The sequence below is a fragment of the Corylus avellana genome, chromosome ca11, assembly GCF_901000735.1.
Source record: "Corylus avellana chromosome ca11, CavTom2PMs-1.0".
In the NCBI taxonomy this organism is placed as follows: domain Eukaryota; kingdom Viridiplantae; phylum Streptophyta; class Magnoliopsida; order Fagales; family Betulaceae; genus Corylus; species Corylus avellana.
In genome coordinates, this window is record NC_081551.1 from 1,079,799 (window position 1) to 1,098,909 (window position 19,111).

General features: G+C 32.9%; 4 protein-coding genes across 5 annotated transcripts; all 4 read left to right on the top strand.

The window, feature by feature from the left end:
- The first annotated feature begins 2,990 nt into the window (after nt 1-2,990).
- Nucleotides 2,991-4,357, top strand: LOC132166361 (ethylene-responsive transcription factor ERF098-like). The gene is made up of 2 exons (XM_059577163.1): nt 2,991-3,152; nt 3,312-4,357. Exon 2 carries the CDS (start codon nt 3,339-3,341, stop codon nt 3,795-3,797), a length of 459 nt encoding a protein of 152 aa, XP_059433146.1. The 5' UTR covers nt 2,991-3,152; nt 3,312-3,338; the 3' UTR covers nt 3,798-4,357.
- A 3,920-nt stretch (nt 4,358-8,277) lies between these two features.
- Nucleotides 8,278-9,520, top strand: LOC132166343 (ethylene-responsive transcription factor ERF098-like). 2 transcript variants are annotated; one of them, XM_059577145.1, is made up of 2 exons: nt 8,278-8,953; nt 9,130-9,520. In XM_059577145.1, the coding sequence occupies exon 1, from the start codon at nt 8,469-8,471 to the stop codon at nt 8,910-8,912; it is 444 nt and encodes a 147-aa protein (XP_059433128.1). In that variant the 5' UTR covers nt 8,278-8,468; the 3' UTR covers nt 8,913-8,953; nt 9,130-9,520. The 2 variants fall into 2 exon arrangements, with proteins under 2 accessions (XP_059433128.1, XP_059433129.1); XM_059577146.1 differs by having other exon boundaries at nt 8,278-8,942.
- A 4,354-nt stretch (nt 9,521-13,874) lies between these two features.
- On the top strand, nt 13,875-16,226 carry LOC132166224 (ethylene-responsive transcription factor ERF095-like). Its single transcript, XM_059577005.1, has 2 exons — nt 13,875-14,365; nt 16,156-16,226. The coding sequence occupies exon 1, from the start codon at nt 13,930-13,932 to the stop codon at nt 14,311-14,313; it is 384 nt and encodes a 127-aa protein (XP_059432988.1). The 5' UTR covers nt 13,875-13,929; the 3' UTR covers nt 14,314-14,365; nt 16,156-16,226.
- LOC132166223 (ethylene-responsive transcription factor ERF095-like) lies at nt 16,186-17,266 on the top strand. Its single transcript, XM_059577004.1, has 2 exons — nt 16,186-16,425; nt 16,516-17,266. The coding sequence occupies exons 1-2, from the start codon at nt 16,186-16,188 to the stop codon at nt 16,630-16,632; spliced, it is 357 nt and encodes a 118-aa protein (XP_059432987.1). The 3' UTR covers nt 16,633-17,266.
- Nucleotides 17,267-19,111: the final 1,845 nt, after the last annotated feature.

A 19,111-nucleotide genomic window follows, 5' to 3' on the forward strand; every position in this document is an offset into this window, starting at 1 on the left:
TGGAATTGTTATGTTTATGTTTGGTTGCGCACTATTCTTAAGAAAGTCAGAATACCTTGGAAATGACTATTTTTTATTTTTTTTATTTTTTTTTTCATTTAGGAAAATAGTTATTCCTCAAAGAATTGAATAATTTTTGCAAACCTAAAATAGACAAAATGTTTTCTGGATTTTGTTAAAAAAAAAAAATAAAAAAAAAAAACTTGAGTATTTTAGAAATTTTGATTCAATTATTGTGAGAGAATATGTGATGTCACAAACTTAAAGAATATGAATGGCCATTCTATTCCAATTCCTTATATATTCAATAATAGTTATTTCAATTATTAAAGGAATGATTATTTCGAATATCAAACATGCCCAAGTATGATAGAATATAATTAAGAGATTGAATTGGCATCCACTTTGATATCCTACAGATTTGGACCTTGATTTAACCCCTCTGTTGCGCATGGTATTATTAACTTGCAGTGTTCAAGCAAGCAACTTTTTACATGAGGATACTGTTGTGTTGTTGATGATAATGATGATGATAATAAAAAAAATAAATATAAAAAGGGTTTTGTTTTCGGATAATATTAGATATCTCTAACACTTGTTTCTAAATTTCTTTTCTTAAATGATCTAGTCCATTCAATAAATAATAAATTTATATTTTTTTTTTTCTTAAATGAATGTGGAATCCAAATCATTTAAAAAAAAATGTTAGGATGTCTAGCAGCCCTCTTTATTTCCAATTATAATGACAAAACAAAATTGCATTGCAAAAATCAACCGTGGATCCACCTCCATTGGCCACCACTTGGTTGCAAATATTGCTGCCACTGAAATTGCACAATCTTTCATCATCATTCCTAGAACCACATTAATCCTCAATTTCTGTTAGCATTTTACCATCGTTTAATTTCTCATGCATCTACTGGTCATGGCTTATATAGCCTTATAGGTGAGGTGGGTGCATGTTTTGAGCTGTTTTTTCATATTTCCTTGGTACCTTCTTCATTAATTAGTAACCATGCATACTCCCCAAGGTGTTTCCTTTCATATGTTCTTCTTCAAGTCAAGACACAGATTATATTATGGGTATCAAATTTTTTATCAAAAAATGATGAGTACCAAAATGATGTCGAGTTTATTCATTTGTATCCGTATCATTCCTCTTAATTAATTGTTTTGATCCTATCTAATAAAAAAGAGAAAACTTCACATTATTTTGGTATTCATCTCTCGATAAAAATTTTGGGGTACCCTTAGCATTTCTCATATAAAATTGGCGTGTAATTTTATATATATATATATATATATATATATATAAAGAGTCCAAGCTGAACTGAAGAAACTAGTGGCTGGGAAAAACTCTAGCATCCAGTCAAAAATTATAAAATTGTCGTGTATTTTTTAAATATTAAAACAAAAATGTATTTTCCGTACTGGAGAATAAAGGATCCAGAAAGCAGAACTGAAGAAACTAGTGGCTGAGAAAAACTCTATCCAGTCAAGAATTAAAAAAATAAAAAAAAAAAAGAAAATATTTTCCGTACTGAAGAATAAAGGATCCAACAAGCTAAAGTGAAGAAACTAGTGGCTGAGAAAAACTTAAAAAAAAAAAAAAAAAATCATATATATATATATATATATATATTCTTTTACTTGGTATATTTATCCGTACAGAAGAATAAAGGATCCAAGCTGATAAACAGAAGAAACTAGTGGCTGAGAAAAAAACTGAATCCGGTCGAAAAAAATTAGTGGTGCGGTGGGCTTTAGACCTTATGACACGCACTGCACTGCATAAATTGACAGTGACTGTATGTTGTCTCACCAATGTTTACAGGGTTGTCCATTAATGTGCATCGTCATTGGGCGACAGCACTGACAGGTCATTGCCAACATAAATCTTTCTCATACATATATATATATATATATATATATGATAAATATCTATTTCGGCGCGCGTTACAAGCTATAACCATTACCCAAATGATCTAGCTTTCCCATAATTCTGCCACGTGCCTAAATAGAATTGGTCCCTTCGTAATCGGAATCAAATATCATCTATTTTATATAAATCACACCATTCACATTTAAACCCAATATCATCAATTTTCAAAACTAACCTACTACCCTTTTTTTTTTCTTTTTTTCTTTTTTTTCAATAGGCTAAGCATCCACAATAGTTTCTTTCTCATTTTCTTAAATTTAGGAGATAAAATTACTTTTTGCTTCTTTATTCAAATACACTCCGCAATAGCTTTCTTTTATATTTTCATATAACATTAATATATTATTTTTTTTACTTTCTTTTTTATTTTATATTCATTTATTTTGCATAGGAAAGTGTGAAAAGAGAGTGAATGTCTTTTTATGATTATAATAAACCATGTAAATTGTTGTAGTTGAACCCAACTATAGCAATCATAATGTATAAGGAAGATATAGGAAAGTTGCTGTAGGTGAGTTTTTGTGATTTTTTTTTAATTTTTCTCATGTGTAGGGAAGGAAAGCAGTTTTAGGGTAGCTGCTGGGAATGACTAATGAGAATGCTCTCAAGGGTTACCTCGATTAAAGAAATAGTAGATTCTCTATGTTGAGAATTGAGTATATTTTTATTAAGTTTTTACTTTCTATGTTGAAAAAAGCTTTCAGCCAAAAATTGTCTTTTAATTTTATGAAGAAAAAAAAAAAAAGGTCTCTACAAAAGTGAAGAAGAAATCTTTTCTTTTGGAATGAAAATTGCCACATTTTTAATAAGTAGCATTTTTCAAGCGTTTTCATACCCCTAAAAAGGGCTTAAATTACGTAATTTAAGAATATATAAGTTTTAAATGTAGGAAATTAATCATAATCCGGTAACTAATGTGAAGACGCCGACGTAATAAAATGACCTCATTTCTTAGAACTTTGATTATTATTTTCCATTTTCTTTCAAGTAATGAAGGACGATAACATGATGTGAAAGCAGCGCAGCTTGCCTTTAAAGCTGTTGTTACAAGAATAAAACTAGCTAGCCTGAAATAAATCATAAGGAATCCAAAAAAAAATATGCACAAACAAGTGGCCATCTAGCTAGTAGCGTAAGCCATCATCGATCTCCTGGATCACCAAAGTTGCACACAAAAATTCAATCTCCATCAAAGGGGTTCTCTTTGCAGGTTCCAAATTTCTAACCCATTATAGATCCAGATGTAATGTCAATTTCCACATTTTATAGCCCAATTGGGTACATTTGTTTTTTTTTTTTTTTTTAATTTTTTCCCGCTTGGTATAAATGCTATGCTAGTGTGAACATATATATATATATATATATATAGACTTGTCGTCCCATAGTAACAACAACTATGGAAGAAGAGCCGAAGGAGCAGGCCAAAGAAGGTGGAGAAAAAGATGTCCGGTACAGGGGAGTGAGACGGCGGCCGTGGGGGAAATATGCGGCGGAGATTCGTGACTCAACTAGGCATGGACTCCGGATGTGGCTGGGGACTTTTGACAAGGCAGAAGATGCTGCTCGGGCTTATGATCGAGCTGCCTTTGCAATGAGGGGAAACATGGCCATTCTCAACTTCCCAGATGAACATCGATCACCACCCAATGTTGAATTTCCTCCTCCTTCCTCCTCCTCCTCTTTATCATCATCTTCATCTTCAAATCCATCTTCTTCTTCAAATCCTTCATCGCAGGTGGTGGATAGAAGTAGGGCACGTGCTGGGAATGAGAAAGAAGTATTTGAGTTTGAGTATTTGGATGACAATTTGTTAGAGGAACTTCTTGACTTTGAAAACAAAACAAGGAAGAATTGAGAAAGAGTTGCAAATCTTCATCCATTCCAAATTTCCAAACTTGGTTAGTAAAGGGAGGTGTGGGGCCTCTGAATTCTTCGGATCCTCAACACCTTTCATGAACATGTGGATTATATTATTAGCTGCCTTTCATTTTTTTATTATTATTATTATTATTTTATTTTGAGTTTTGTCTTTAGATCTTCCTCCATTCCAAACTGGGTTAGTAAAGGTGTTTCGAATCTTGAACCAATCCAAACTTGGTTAGTAAAGTCGGGTTGTGGGGCCTCTGGATTCTGCCAATCCAAACCTTTCATCAACTTGTGGTTCAAAATGAGCTGCCTTTCCCTGTCAAGAGTCTGGTTTTCTTCCTTTTGATTTTTTGTCTTTATATAGACGTGTAGCCTTTGACTTGGTTGGACGTATCCGAGCATAACTTGTGGCTGGAAATGCTGCTGCTCAATTTTATGTTTCTTCTTCTTTTTTTCTTTTTTTTTTGTAAGAGTGTTCTATATAAATATGGAAGTTTTGTGTGATTCAAGAGTGTTTTATGTTCTAAGTTGTTTGTTAATTACAGTATTAATGTTCGAATTCCCCCTCCCCTTTTCTTGTGGACATGTAAAAAAAATAATAATTACAATATTAATGTGACCGTTTTAATCAACTGTGATTAGTTATTATTAAAAAAATAAATAAAAAAATAAGGGTTGGTCAAGATTCAAGATTGTGATGTTAACATTATTCAACGTTGATTAGTCACTATTAAAAAATAAATAATAAAATAATAAAAATAAATAAATTTATGGGTTGGTCAGGATTCAAGATTGTCATGTTAGCATTGTAGAATAATTGTGAGATAAAAATGTAATGTATAGCATTACTCGTTTGTTAATGTATTTGTCTTAAAGAGCAATGCTAGAAACCATATTTTTATATCATGATTATCTCACAATGTTAATATGACAATTTTAACCGGCTTTGAATCAACGATTGTTAACCAAAAAAAATATATATATATGGTTTGGTTAAGATTATCATGTTAGCATTGAGAGATAAAAATGTGATGTGTATCATTACTCATTTGAAAATGTATCTGTCTTAATGAGTAATGCTAAAAATTATTTTTAAATTACAACTATCCCACAATGTTGACGTGACAGTCTCAACCAAATTTGGATTAGTGATTGTTAAATAAATTTTTTAAAAAAAAAATTAAAAAGTTGGTTAGAACTGTCATGTTAATATTGTGGGATAAAATTGTGATGTATATCATTACTCGTTTGTTAATGTATTTGTCTTAAGAAGTAATGTTATAAATTACATTTTTATATCACAATTATCCCACAACGATAACATGAAAATCCCAACCAATTTTGGATTAATGATTGTTAACCAAAAAAAAATTAAGAGTTCGTTGTGATTGTCATGTTAGCATTGTGGGACAAAAATATGATATATAACATTACTTGTTTGTTAATGTATTTGTCTTGAGGAGTAATGCTATAAACTACATTTTTATATCACAACTATCTTACAATATTGATGTGACAGTCTTAATCAACCTTTCAATTTTTTTTTTGTAGAGTACTATATACTAAACCACTATCATAGCATTGGTAATTTACCATTTTTTTTCTTCTTTTAACAATGGTTGATCTAAGGGTGGATTGACAATTCTACATTAACATAACATGATAGTAGTGTGATATATAACATTATTCTCTCTTTCTTTTTTAACATTGACGGATCCAATGATTAATTTGGACTAGTATATCAACGTTGTAAGATAATTGTAAGATGTAAATATAGTTTATGGCATTAATCAATTTAATCTTGACTTAAGAACATTAAAAAAAAAAATAACATAAATTCTAGAGACATACTATTCTTCTATTTCTCATTCATCTATTTATTAAATTTACCATTAAATTTGTTAGACTCACATGATCTAGTGGTGAATTTGGAAAAAAAAAAAAAATAAATAAGAGATGAAATAATAGCATTTCTGTAAATATAAACTAATTTGATCTAACGGCTAGCTTCGCTGTTGTAACTAATGTTGTTCTAGAATATTCAATTATATCATTAGATCTAGTACGCATATCATCATATCGTGGGGCTCAGGATCGACCCCTTTACTATAATAATTCTAAATACCATTTTTTTTATTTATTAATAAATAATGATTTAAGGGTCGGTTTGATATATACTTTTAATATTACTCTTTTAGCAAAAAATGGAAAAATACAACCCTAAAAAAAGAATGAGGAGGAAGAAGAAGAAAGAAGACCCTTGGGCCTTGGCTCCAGACTTTTCCCTTTCATTCTTGATAAAGTGGGAGCATTTTCTTTCACATACATTTGAAAAAAACAAAAAATTAAACGTTATTTTGATTCATATTTCAAACTGAAATTGATTTCAAGAAGCTCCAACTCTATGACTTCCCCTGAAGATCAGGAGGAAGCCACAGATGTCGACCGTCGACGAAGAGCTCCAGTTTTGATGATGAATGATGATGTTGAGGATAGCTTGACGCCCACGGAAAGCAAGCAAAAGCAGCTCCGTGCTGTAACAAATGTTCGGAGCCCCAGCCCCATTTCTTGAAGGGTCACGTATCTCAGCCGCAAACTTCCCCCCATGGCCGCCTGCGAATCCCATTTCTTTCCCTCCATGTTTGTCTCAAATTTGGTGGCAATGGTCAACATGTCACATCTTATATTTTATATTATATAAAAAATATAAAAAATATATATAAATATATATAATATTGAAGGGTTCATAAAAATTGAGTCATATCTGACGGTTGGAATATTGCCTTTTGTCCGGAAGCTTCGTGAAAGCAGAACGAGGTTTGGATTCTTCCACAATATTTAATAAGCTGAAATTGCTTTTCAACGTCAGTACTTGTCATCATGGAATATTATTATTATTATCATTTTCCTAAGCCATTTTCTTTATATTCTTTTTTTTCTCCAAGAATTACGACAAGATAACATTATCACTAAAGGGAAGGGGCAGGTTCCTTTCCAAGTGGTGGAACATGTCGGTGGGAATGTTTCCAGAGTTGTGTGCACAAGAATTTGCATTCATGTGAATTTTGGTTATTGACCAAACTTTTGTTTAAAAGGTATTAATAAAATATATATATATATATATATATATACTTTAACCTTTTTTTAATAAATAATAATTTAATATAGTAAAAAAGTAAAAAGTGTGAGTTTAAAGTTTAAACCGTTATTTTCACCGTCTAAAGAGATGGGTTTGTGTTAAAGTATGCAAGTCAAATTGAATTGAATAATGAATGGGGTGTTGGGAAGAAGGTAACACAGGGTGTTCATACCCTCACATTGCGGTTTAGCATGGGGGCCAACCCCAAAGTAGTGGTCTTAGATGTGCAAGCCCACGAGGTTGGACTTTGATAGCTTAGAAAAAAACACAACTGGAATAAAAGAGACTAAAACTTTGATATGATATGCATGCGCATGACTAATATTTTTGGATTTTCACTCTCAATCTCACTCTTACACGTCTTCTTTAAGTAGGTGGCACCCACTCGAAATCCAAAAATATTCTATTATCCCAAATCTAATGGCGAGAGTTGGTGCTACCTAAGGGTGTATGAAAGTATGAGTGAGAAAATGTGAGTTTGTGGAGTATTAATATTATTCATGTTTTAATACATGACATATTACATATAGGGCAATGGAATTTAAACTTTTTGATTTCAACTTAACATAATTATTTGATTAAAAAGGTAGTTTACTTGTCATTAACCTTGCTTATTAAATTAACTTGTACATGACTTTAACTTTGACAAGGATCATTTCCAATTTCAAATGAAATATATAATATATATCTTATGGTCAATATTTAAAGTTTGTGTATTAAACAATATATATGATTTCACATTATTTAAATTTTTTTATAAAAAAACGTGTCAACATTATTGACTTCATTTTCTCCTCGTACGGCCCCATATTGGCGTCAAGCCGGGACGATTTGAGTTACCAAACTACTCAGCACGAAACAGGTTAGCTCCTTCCAACTCACCCGAGACGAGGAGGTGAATCGGCTTCTAAGCTCAACGTCACCTTAGTCCAGTTTAGAAATGGACATGGGCGAGATGCATGTTCTTCGCTTTGGTAAACGACATATTGTGCCGAGTGGCCTTTGGGAAGAGGTTGAATGAAGAGTTGAGCATTAAAGACGGAAGGACCCGAAAAGGATTGATACACGGGTCGAAAACAAATATTAGGGCTGGTCTACCAAGATTTTGGTAACATGTTGCAGCATGATTTTAGAACTTGGGGCCAAAGACAAGTGACAGGTGGCAAAGCAAGATATTTTGTACAAAATATGATGTGTAAGCTGATAGCAAAGTAATTTAGGACGTTAAGATGATGTGAAAGGTGTTTAGCTTGCCTTTAAAGCTGTAGTTGCAGAGAATAAAACTACACTTCAAAAAATAACAAAATTAACAAAATCGCAAGAAATCAAAACAAAAATACACAATCAAGTGGCCATCTAGCTTAAGCCATCATATCATCAATCTCCACCAAAGGGTTCGGGTTTCAAATTTCTAACTCATAATTAGATTAGATATTAAATTTGCACACATTTTTGCCCAACTCCCTATAAATGCTAGTGTGAGCATACACTTAAAATATTATCCCATAGTAAACAACCACAATGGAAGAAAAGGCCAAAGAAGGTGGAGAAAAAGAAGTCCGGTATAGGGGAGTGAGGCGGCGGCCGTGGGGGAAATATGCGGCGGAGATTCGTGACTCGACTAGGCATGGAGTCCGGATGTGGCTGGGGACTTTTGATAAGGCGGAAGATGCTGCTCGGGCTTATGATCGAGCTGCCTTCGGAATGAGAGGAAACATGGCCATTCTCAACTTCCCAGATGAACATCGATCATCACCCAATGTTGAATTTCCTCCTCCTTCCTCTTCTCTTTCATCTTCTTCTTCTTCTTCTTCAACTTCTTCTTCTTCATCTTCATCCTCGTCGCAGGTGGTGGATAGAAGTAGGTGTTGTGAGAATGAGAAAGAAGTAATTGAGTTTGAGTACTTGGACGACAAGTTGTTGGAGGAACTTCTTGACTTTGAAAACAAAACATGGAAGAACTGATGAGAGGAGTTGCTCAAGATCGAAAATTTGGTTAGTAAATGGTGGGTTGTGGGGGCCTCTGGGGCCTCTGAATTCTTCCAATCTTAACATCTTTCAAGAACATGTGGATCATATTAGCTGCCTTACAAGTCATAGTCTGGTTTTCTTCTTTTTATTTTTTTATTTATTTATTTTCTTTCTTTTTTATTTATTTATTTATTTATAGTTTTGTCTTCAGATCTCCATCCAATCCAAACTTGGTTAGTAAAGGTGTTTCGAATCTTGAACCAATCCAAACTTGGCTAGTAAAGTCGGGTTGTGGGGCCTCTGTCAAAGGTATTGAAATCTTCACCAAACTTGGTTATAAAAGGTCGCTGTGGGGCCTCTCAATTCTTCCATCTTCAAATCCTACCCATTCATGAGCATGTGGGTTACATTTGCTGCCTTTCTTGTCACAGTCTTGTCTTGTTTACTTTTGAGTTTTTTTTTGTCTTTATAATCGTTTACGGTTTGACTTGTTTGGACGATTATAAAACTTATAACTTGTGGTAGGAAAGGGTGCCTGTCATATTTATGTTTGTAATTTACTTTTGAGTATGGTTTTTTTTATTTTTTTATTTTCTCTTTTGGAGTGAGTCTTATTAATAAACGTGAAGATTGTATTGTGTGTTTTTAATAGTGTTTCTTGATTTGACCTTTGTTATTGTATTTATCTTAAAAAGATTTTTTTAACATAAATTATGATTGGTGTCATATGATCATATCCTTTAAATACAGGGTAATAATTCCTTTTAGTGTATCCAATTTGAGTCGTGTCAAAAACTTTTTAACATGTGTACAAGAATGCTATACTAAAATGAGTGAAAACTCAAGTGCATGTTCCTACAAGTAATAAATTCTCGGTAAGTATTAAGTCGATTTAAAGATAATGGTAAACATTAAAATAAAATTCTTATTATAGTGGAGGAAAGTAAACCGATTGGTTTGTTGTTTTTCCGCAATAAAGTACTAAACCAAACTAAATAAATTGAAGTTGGAGAAAATTAATGGGAAACACTAATTAGGCTTTAAGGATGCTCCTAACATTCTATTACTTATTCTTGAGACACAATTAACTCAACTAGGTAGAAAATTAATTCTCATAATCCGAAGATATAACGATAAAACACTCATAATAAATAAAATAAATTGAATATAATTTAATTAAGAATTTGATTTTAATAATGCGACACAAGATAAATTAATCGTTTATTATATATTATAATCATTTGATATAAATGAAAATCATAACAAATCAAAAATAAATTTGTTCTCATAAAATTACTTTCAAATTAAAATTATCACCGACTTCCAATTATTAATCTATGAAAAAAAAAAACAAACAAAAACAAAAAAAATAGTCTCAAGAATACATAATAAAAATACAGACTTGACCCCTAGACTTAACTAGGGTAATAGCCACTCATGTTCATGGAAATAAATCTCACAGTTAAATTGAGCATTAAAATAGCACGAGAAAAAAGCTCTCCATGCACAACGCTTGCTTCTTGTATGTTGTCTTTTCATCATTTACTACTATTTTCACCAATTCCTGTATTGTAGTAATTTATTGCATTAATATATAATTTAAACTCAAGTTTAATAATTGAACAATAATTCATAATTAAGTATAAAATGCAAGAATTAGAATAAAACAGAATATGATAATACTTATTTTAATTAATAGATAAACCATAACTCAATCTATTTAATTAAACGAGTTAAACTCTTTACTCCTAACTCACTAATTTTGTGTTGAATTCATGTAAGGCTCGTAGATCATATAAAAAATTGACAATCTTGAATGTCGAAGTATTGGATTTAAGTCATGTCAATATATGAGTACAAGATTATATATGTCAACCATAATATGAACTATTTAATTAAATGGGTCAAACCATTCAATCTTAACTCGCTAATTTTGTGTTAGGCTCGTGTCAAATACTCACGTGGTATAAAAAATTGTCCGTTCTAATTTAAATAATTTAAATATAACCAAAATATAAGAGTAAAAAAAAAAAAAAGTCCATTTGTCAAGTTGACTATGTTCTTAGGGGCGCCAATCATAGCCGCCATTCAAAGTAATTTGATCAGACCACCTTAACGGTTGTAATTATGTTGTTCAAGAATGATGAATTATATAATATTGTTTCAGCAAGATCAATCGTGGTCTTGCTACATATTATATATGAAAAATGAAACTACAAATCTTACAAGAAGAGGAAGAAAGAAGACACTTGGCTCCACACAAATTCCCCCTTGCCAAGATTTTATTCATTCAAGATGGACTTAATTGATAGAGTGGAAGCATTTTCTTTCACAAACATTTGAAAAAATAAACAAATTCAAACATGTTAGTGTTCAAGAATAATAATAATAATAGTTAAAAATGATTGCTGACTTATAGCTGATGAATATTTTAATTGTAAATCAGTGGTAATCTTTAAGTATGACTTAGTAATATTCGTCAACTATAAATCAATAATAATCTTCAATTATGATTATTATTTTTGATATATTTTAACAAAAAAAAAATCCATTTCTTGAAGGGTCACGAATCTTCACCGCAAACTTCCTACGGCTTCCTATGGCCGCCTGCGAATTCCTCTGTAACGAGCTTCTCTTCGGCTATATTTGCCAAAGAAGTGGACTAGAAAGAGAACCCAAGACCCAAAAAAAAATCTCACACTATTCCTCTCAAAATTAACACAAAATTCTTACTTTTTATATCCCATTAATTATTTTTTATTATTATCTAAATAAAAAAATCATTACAAAACAACTTTTCTTTTTTTACTTTTTTATACAAAATATTTTTATTTTTATTTATTTTTTCACGTTGATTTACATAATTACCGTGTTCTTTTTCACAAGTCCCTGCTCTCTCCCCCCGCCGCCCCCCCTGGATATTTGTTTCAAGGATTTCTTAACGTCTATTATGAATTCAAATTTGGTGGCAACAGCCAAAGCCAACACGTGGCATGTTAGACCGTAGTACGCTATATATCTAGAGAGATTGTAGGGTTGATAATGACTCAGTCATATCTGACGGTAATAATTTGCCTTGACCAGGAAGCTTCCTCAAAGCAGAACGAAGTTTCGATCCTTGAATAATATTTAATAAATAGCTGAAATTGATTTTGAACGTCATGGTACTTGTCATCCACTATTTTCCACTTTCTTTTTTATGTTCTCTCTCCCTCTTTTTTTTTTTTTTTTGGAAAAAAAAAAAGCAATACGACAAGATAGGAAAACAAACAAAAAAACGTCAGCTAAAGGGTGAGACAGGCTGCATTCCAGTACTCTCGAGCGACGGCTCGAGAAGTGGAACATGTCGGTGAGAATGCTTAGAGAGGATATGCGCACAAGAATTTGCATTCATGTGAATTTTGATCGAATGGACAGCTTGCCTTCACGTTTGTAAAATTATTTATTAAATAATTGAATTCTTTTTTTTTTTTTTTTAAATTTTAATTAAAATATTTCATATATTGTCTAATTTCACACGTATTGTAGGGCAAGTTTAGCATGTGGGCCAACCCAAAGAAGTTGGCTTAGACATGCATGCCCACCATGTTGGGCTTAGTAAAACTTGGATTAAATCTGACTAAAGCAGACAATAAAAGTTTTAAAATTTTAAATTACATCTTTAATGATAAGCATGTTTAATGGTTTAATACATGACACATGTCATATAAATGCAATATAATTAAAACCTCATGATTTCAACCTAGCTAGCATAATTATTTTACTAAAAAGGTGTTTCACAAGACCTTTACATAGCTTTAACTTTGGGTTAGGAGGAGGGAGCAGACCTGCTCCCTCTTCCTCTCTCCTTCCAATATATCCTTCCCCTCCCCATCCCCCCACCTTTTTATTTTTATTTTTTTTTAAACGTTTGTAGGTGTTCTCCTACCATATCAGCAACTTCGGCATATCCGCTATGCGTTTATTCACCTTCCATCATATTGTGCCGTTCATCTCCTCTTCGACCACTGCTACTGTTTGCTGGTTATTTGTTTGTGTTTTTTGTTTTGAATAAGATATTTCTAATCTCTAGATCTGCCCTAATGAATGAGGAGGAATAATTAGGTGTGATGAATTATTTCTCACAGCCTAGATAGTTTGGTGTGAGTAGTTATCTCTCATGGCCGGTTTAAATAAATTGTGTTAAGAAATTTAGTTACTCATGTCTTAGATCTAATCAGCTCGGATGCAGATTTGCTCTTTAACTGTATTTGTATATGAGTTAGCAGAAGATTGAAGTGATAAATAGCATTTGATTGTAAAAATTTTTGTTTGTATCTATAACTTTGTAACCTCATAGCATGTGGCTATAATTTTGCAGAGTTTTATGCTTTGTGTTGTAACTTGTAAGAGTTTTTTACTCTATCTTGTAAAAACTTTATACTTGTGATCTTTAATCAATGAAATCCTTAGATTTTCGTTAAAAATAATAATAATAATAATAATTAAAAAAAAATTAAAAAGGTTATGACTATTAACCTTTCATTTTTGAAATTAACATTTGAGAAAAGTACACATACACCATTCAAACGACCTCCTTGTCATCAATGTCCTTCTAAACTACCAATTGCATGTGTTAATGCTCCCTAAACTATCAAAATATTTGAAAATTGTAGCATTTCTCTTACAAAACCCCATATACCTAGAGAAGAATCACACTCTCAAAAACCTTTTTTTTTCTTTTTAAAAAAAGTTAATTCTCAAATAATTTATCATTATTTTGGAACATTTATTATTTTGATAAATATGTTACCAACTCATCAATGATGAGACAAGAACAACTTTTTAAACAAATTCTTTTTTTGATTAGTTTAGCATTTCCCAACTATCTAACCCATTAGATTTTTATTTTATTTTTTGGTTTTTTTTAACCCATTAGATTAGATATTATGTGAATCTGCGCATTTTTGTCCAACGTAGTATAAATGCTAGCTAGGGTGAACATAGAGTTGTCCCATAGTTGATAGTAAGCATGGAGGGAGAGGCGAAGGGAGAGGCAAAGGGAGTGGCAAAGGGAGAGGCGAAAGAAGGTGGAGAAAAAGAGGTCCGGTACCGGGGAGTGAGAAGGCGGCCGTGGGGGAAATATGCGGCGGAGATTCGTGACTCAACGACGCGTGGAGAGCGGACGTGGCTGGGGACTTTTAACAAGGCAGAAGATGCTGCTCGGGCTTATGATCGAGCTGCCTTTGCGATGAGGGGAAACAAGGCCACTCTCAACTTCCCAAATGAACATCTGTCACCACCCAATGTTGACTTTCCCCCTCCTTCATCTGCTCTGTCATCATCTTCTTCGCAGGTGGATGGAAATAGGTCTTCTGAGACTGGGAAAGAAGAAATCAAAGCAAAGGAGAAGTAGTACTGAGACTTGCTTTGTGTGGACCTTCAAATCTTCATCCTGTCCAAACTTGGTTAGTAAAGGGTGGGTTGTACTTGTGGTCCTGTGGGGTCTCTGAATTCTTCCAACCTTCCTTTTATGAATATGTGCCTATATTAGCTGCCTTAATTCTTGTCAAAGTCTGTTTCTCTTTCTTTTTTTTTTCTTTTTTTTGAGTCTTGTCTTTAGATCTTCATCCATTGTAAACTTGGTTAGTAAAGGTGTTTCGAATCTTCAACCAATTCCTCCAATCTTAACACCTTTCATGAACATGTGGATTAGATTATCTACCTTTTTTTTTTTTGTCAAGGTGTGTGTTTGTAATTGCGATTTCGCAAAAATATCTGCGTTTTCTTCTTTACTCGATCTTAAGCTTCTGTCTTTACGTTGAGGTTTTGACTTGTATGCAGTATTATAAAATTAATTATGTTTGTCATTTTCTTTTGAGGAATTTTTTTTTATTATTATTTTTCTTTTTGAAAAGAGTATTATAAATAAATGTGGAGGTTGTTTTTGTGTTTTGATCTGTTTGTGAATGTATTTATCTTACAAACAAAAGAAGAAAAAAAAAAAAAAACATAACATTAATGATAACGGTTGTCGTTTAAATTAATAACGATAATTCGTGTTCATGTGTTACAGTGGAGTCGCATTGAGGGTTTCAAAGCATATGTATAAAATTATATAAGTTAACCGTAATTGGATCAGATCTATTTATTTAAATGAGTCTAACTCATCAAACGTAATTTACTAATTTCATATTGAGTTCGCGTATCCTGTAAAAAATTAACAATCCAAAATTTAATGTGTGTCAGAGCAGAAGCCGTGAACTCGAACCATAACTTTCACATTCGAGAAAAGAAAAGAAAAGAAGAAACCTTCTTATGAATGACCGAGATTACTAGTAGAGTCTTCTTCCACCGTTAAATTATGCAAGTTGAAGTGAACTGCATAGTCTGCATGTCATGTGGGAAGGAGTATAGCATAGGTGTAACACCCTCATCACCTTAGCCTAAGTTTAGCATGCAGGCCAACCCAAAGTAAAAAGTTGGATCAAAACTTACTAAAGAAGACTATATTAGTTCTGAAAATTCAATTACATATGCATGATTTAATGGTTTAATACATAACACATGACATAGAGGGCAATAGAATTAAAAATTAAAAACCTTATTATTTCAAACTTAGCATAATTCTTTGATTAAAAAAGTGTTTTACATGCCAATAACCCTAACCTTTAGTTTTAAAATTAACCTTTACATGGATTTAGCCATTTAAAATGGCTCGAACGATTAAAGACATGAAGGAGAATCCGAGAAAGATAAGACGAAAGGTACGGGATAAAAAACAAATATTAGGGTTTTTGTGAAATAGGTAGGGGTTGATCGACCTAGGGGTAGGCTTAGTCTAGCAAAAGTTTGGTGACACGTGGCAGGAGGCAACCTGATTTTATAAATTGGGGCTGAGGAGAAGTGACAGGTGGCAAAGTAAGGTATTTTGTACAAATATGATGTGTAGGCTGATGGCAAAGTAATTTAGGACGGTAACGTGATGTGAAAGGTGTTTAGCTTGCCTTTAAAGCTGTTGTTACAAGAATAAAACTACACTTAGAAAAAAAAAGAAAGAATAAATAGCAAAATCGCAAGGAATCAAAACAAAAATACCCAAGCAAGTGGGCATCATCTCCTAGTCCTTGATAAATTCAATCTCCACCAAACCAAAGAAAGGGTTCAGGTTTCAAAATTCTAACCCATTAGATTACATTTTATGTCCAATATTTGCACACATTTTTACCCAATTTACTATAAATGGTAGGGTGAACAGACACTTGTCCCATTGTAACAACAACCAACCATGGAAGAAAAGGCCAAAGAAGGTGGAGAAAAAGAAGTCCGGTACAGGGGAGTGAGAAGGCGGCCGTGGGGGAAATATGCGGCGGAGATTCGTGACTCAACTAGGCATGGTGTCCGGATGTGGCTGGGGACTTTTGATAAGGCGGAAGATGCTGCTCGGGCTTATGATCGAGCTGCCTTCGCAATGAGAGGAAACATGGCCATTCTCAACTTCCCAGATGAACATCGATCATCACCAAATGTTGAATTTCCTCCTCCTTCCTCTTCTCTTTCATCTTTTTCTTCTTCTTCATCTTCATCTTCTTCATCTTCATCTTCATCCTCATCGCAGGTGGTGGATAGAAGTAGGTGTTGTGAGAATGAGAAAGAAGTAATTGAGTTCGAGTACTTGGATGACAAGTTGCTGGAGGAACTTCTCGACTTTGAAAACAAAACATTGAAGAACTGATGAGAGAGTTGCTGAAGATCCAAAATTCGGTTAGTAAATGGTGGGTTGTGGGGCCTCTGGGGCCTCTGAATTCTTCCAATCTTAACATCTGTCAAGAACATGTGGATCATATTAGCTGCCTTTCAAGTCATAGTCTGGTTTTCCTCTATTTTATTTATTTTTATTTTTATTTATTTATTTTTTTGAGGTTTGTCTTTAGATCTCCATCCATTGCAAACTTGGTTAGTAAAGGTGTTTCGAATCTTCAAACAATCCAAACTTGGCTGGTAAAGTAAAGTCGAGATGTGGGACCCCTGGCAAAGGAATTATAAAATCCTTGATCCAATCCAAACATGGTTAAAAAAGGGAGGGTTGTGGGGCCCCTGAATTCTTCCAATCTTACCCATTCATGAGCATGTGGGTTAGAGTAGCTGCCTTTCTTGTCAGTCTAGTTTTCTTCTTTACTTATTAGTTTTTGTCTTTGTAAAATGTAGTGGCTTTGACTTGTTTGGAGTTTTATAAAACTTTTAACTTGTGGTTGCCAAGCCGCCAGGTCATATTTATGTTTCTCATTTACTTTTGAGTGTGTTGTTTTGTTATTTTCTTTTGGGAAGTGTATTATAAATAAATGTGAAGGTTGTTTATGTGTTTTCAACAGTGTTTTGTGTTTTTGATCTGTTATTTATCTTAAACAAAACAAAAACTTTAACATAAATTATAATTGTTGTCATTTAAATTAAGGGCGATAATTTGTATTCGTGTGGCAGATTCATGTCGTGTCAAACCCTAATTCAGTTTATATAGGTAAATTTTAACTCAGTTTATTTACTGCCCGTTTGGGAGTGTGATTTCAATAATTACGTTTTAAAAATTGTTACTTTTTAAAATCGCACAGGCATTTGGTAAAACATACTTAAAAGTATTTTTTTTATCAATTGAGTGTTTGGATAACATTAGCATATAATTGCAGTTTCATAACCAAATTACCAATAAGGATGAACAAGACAGAGGATGAAGGAAAAAAAAAAAAAAAAAAAAGACAGAAAAGAAGGGTTATAATATATTTTAGGTGGGTATTTTTGGTATTTTTTTCATTCCCGTTCTAAAAAAAGTAACTATTGCGCCAAATATCTTTTTAATAAAAATCGTGATTTTGTTTTAAATTCACACTTTTTCAAATAAGCATCCTCTAATCAGCTTATGAAAATCGTAGATTTTTTTGCGATTTTAAAATTTGCGTTTTTAAAATCGCAATCCCAAACACCCTAAAGTTGCGATTTGGTTTAAAATCGCAGATTATTTTTTTAAAAACGCATTTCCAAACGCACCCTGAATTATATGAGTCAAACTCATCAGTCATAACTCACTAATTTTGTGTTGAATTCATGTCAGGTTTGCAGATCACGTAAAAAATTGACAACCTTAAATACCATGTTGGGTTTAAGTCGTGTCAATACATAAGTATAAGACTATATAGGTCAACCATAACTTGAACTATTTAATTAAATGTATTAGACCATTCAACTTTAACTCGTTAATTTCATGTTAGGCTGATGTTGAATTCGCAGGTAATATCAAAAATTGTCCGCTCTAATTTAAATATCACCAACAGATAAAAAAAGAAAAAAAAAAAAATCCATTTATCCAATTGACTTTGTTTTTGGTGGCGTCAATCATGCCCCCCATTCAAAGCAGCTTAACGGCTGTAATTAGGTTGTTCTAGAATGATCAATTTTCTATATATATATAATATTGTCTAGCACATCATCTCTGCCTTATTGATCATACCGAGGGCTGAGGCTCAAGCCCTTTAATTACTATATCTGTTTCAGCAAGACCAAGAAGCTGGACCCCTTTTCTATATATGTTTCAGCAAGATCAAGAAGATCCTCCAGAAACATTTGAAAAATGCAAAGATACCCACAATAGGAAAGGTTATTTTGATTCATTTTTCAACAGAAATTGATTAATCATATTAATGTATTGGGTTTGAAGAAGCTCTTCCAGTAACTTATTGTCCAAACACTCCAACTCTATCATGTCCCCTTCTTGTCCACTCCATGAACAACTACTACTCCTCCCAGGAACACCTGAAGAGGAGAAGGATAAGGAAGCCATAGGTGTTTAGTTTTGATGATGATTTTGGTACTCATTTGCGAAGTTGAGGATATCTTGATGCCTCCTCAAAGAAAGAAAAAAAGAAAAAAGAAAAAGAAAAGCAGCATTTCTTGAATTTGCCTTTGCTACGAAGCTCTCTCTAATGATATAGCTACAAGGGAAGATCATTACCACTCTTAATCCGAAAATGAAAAAAGAGTGGGTGATCTTAAAATTGAAAAAGGGGTAGGCTCCCCAACAATAGACCCAAAACAAACTAAAACAATGCAAAAATAATTACATAAGGTAGGAAATGGGTCAAACGAGTAACCCAGTCCTCTCAAAGGGCCGCACAAGGCGGTTACAAAAGCAAAAGGGGTAAAGATTAAGGCGAACCTATCTG

Excerpts from the sequence above, each read along its gene's own strand:
- LOC132166223 (XM_059577004.1), top strand. The coding sequence starts at position 16,186 with ATGGAAGAAAAGGCCAAAGAAGGTGGAGAAAAAGAAGTCCGGTACAGG. Across the intron at positions 16,426-16,515 it reads AACATCGATCATCACCAAAT|GTGGTGGATAGAAGTAGGTG; the intron begins GTTGAATTTCCT and ends TCCTCATCGCAG.
- LOC132166224 (XM_059577005.1), top strand. The coding sequence starts at position 13,930 with ATGGAGGGAGAGGCGAAGGGAGAGGCAAAGGGAGTGGCAAAGGGAGAG.
- LOC132166361 (XM_059577163.1), top strand. The coding sequence starts at position 3,339 with ATGGAAGAAGAGCCGAAGGAGCAGGCCAAAGAAGGTGGAGAAAAAGAT.
- LOC132166343 (XM_059577145.1), top strand. The coding sequence starts at position 8,469 with ATGGAAGAAAAGGCCAAAGAAGGTGGAGAAAAAGAAGTCCGGTATAGG.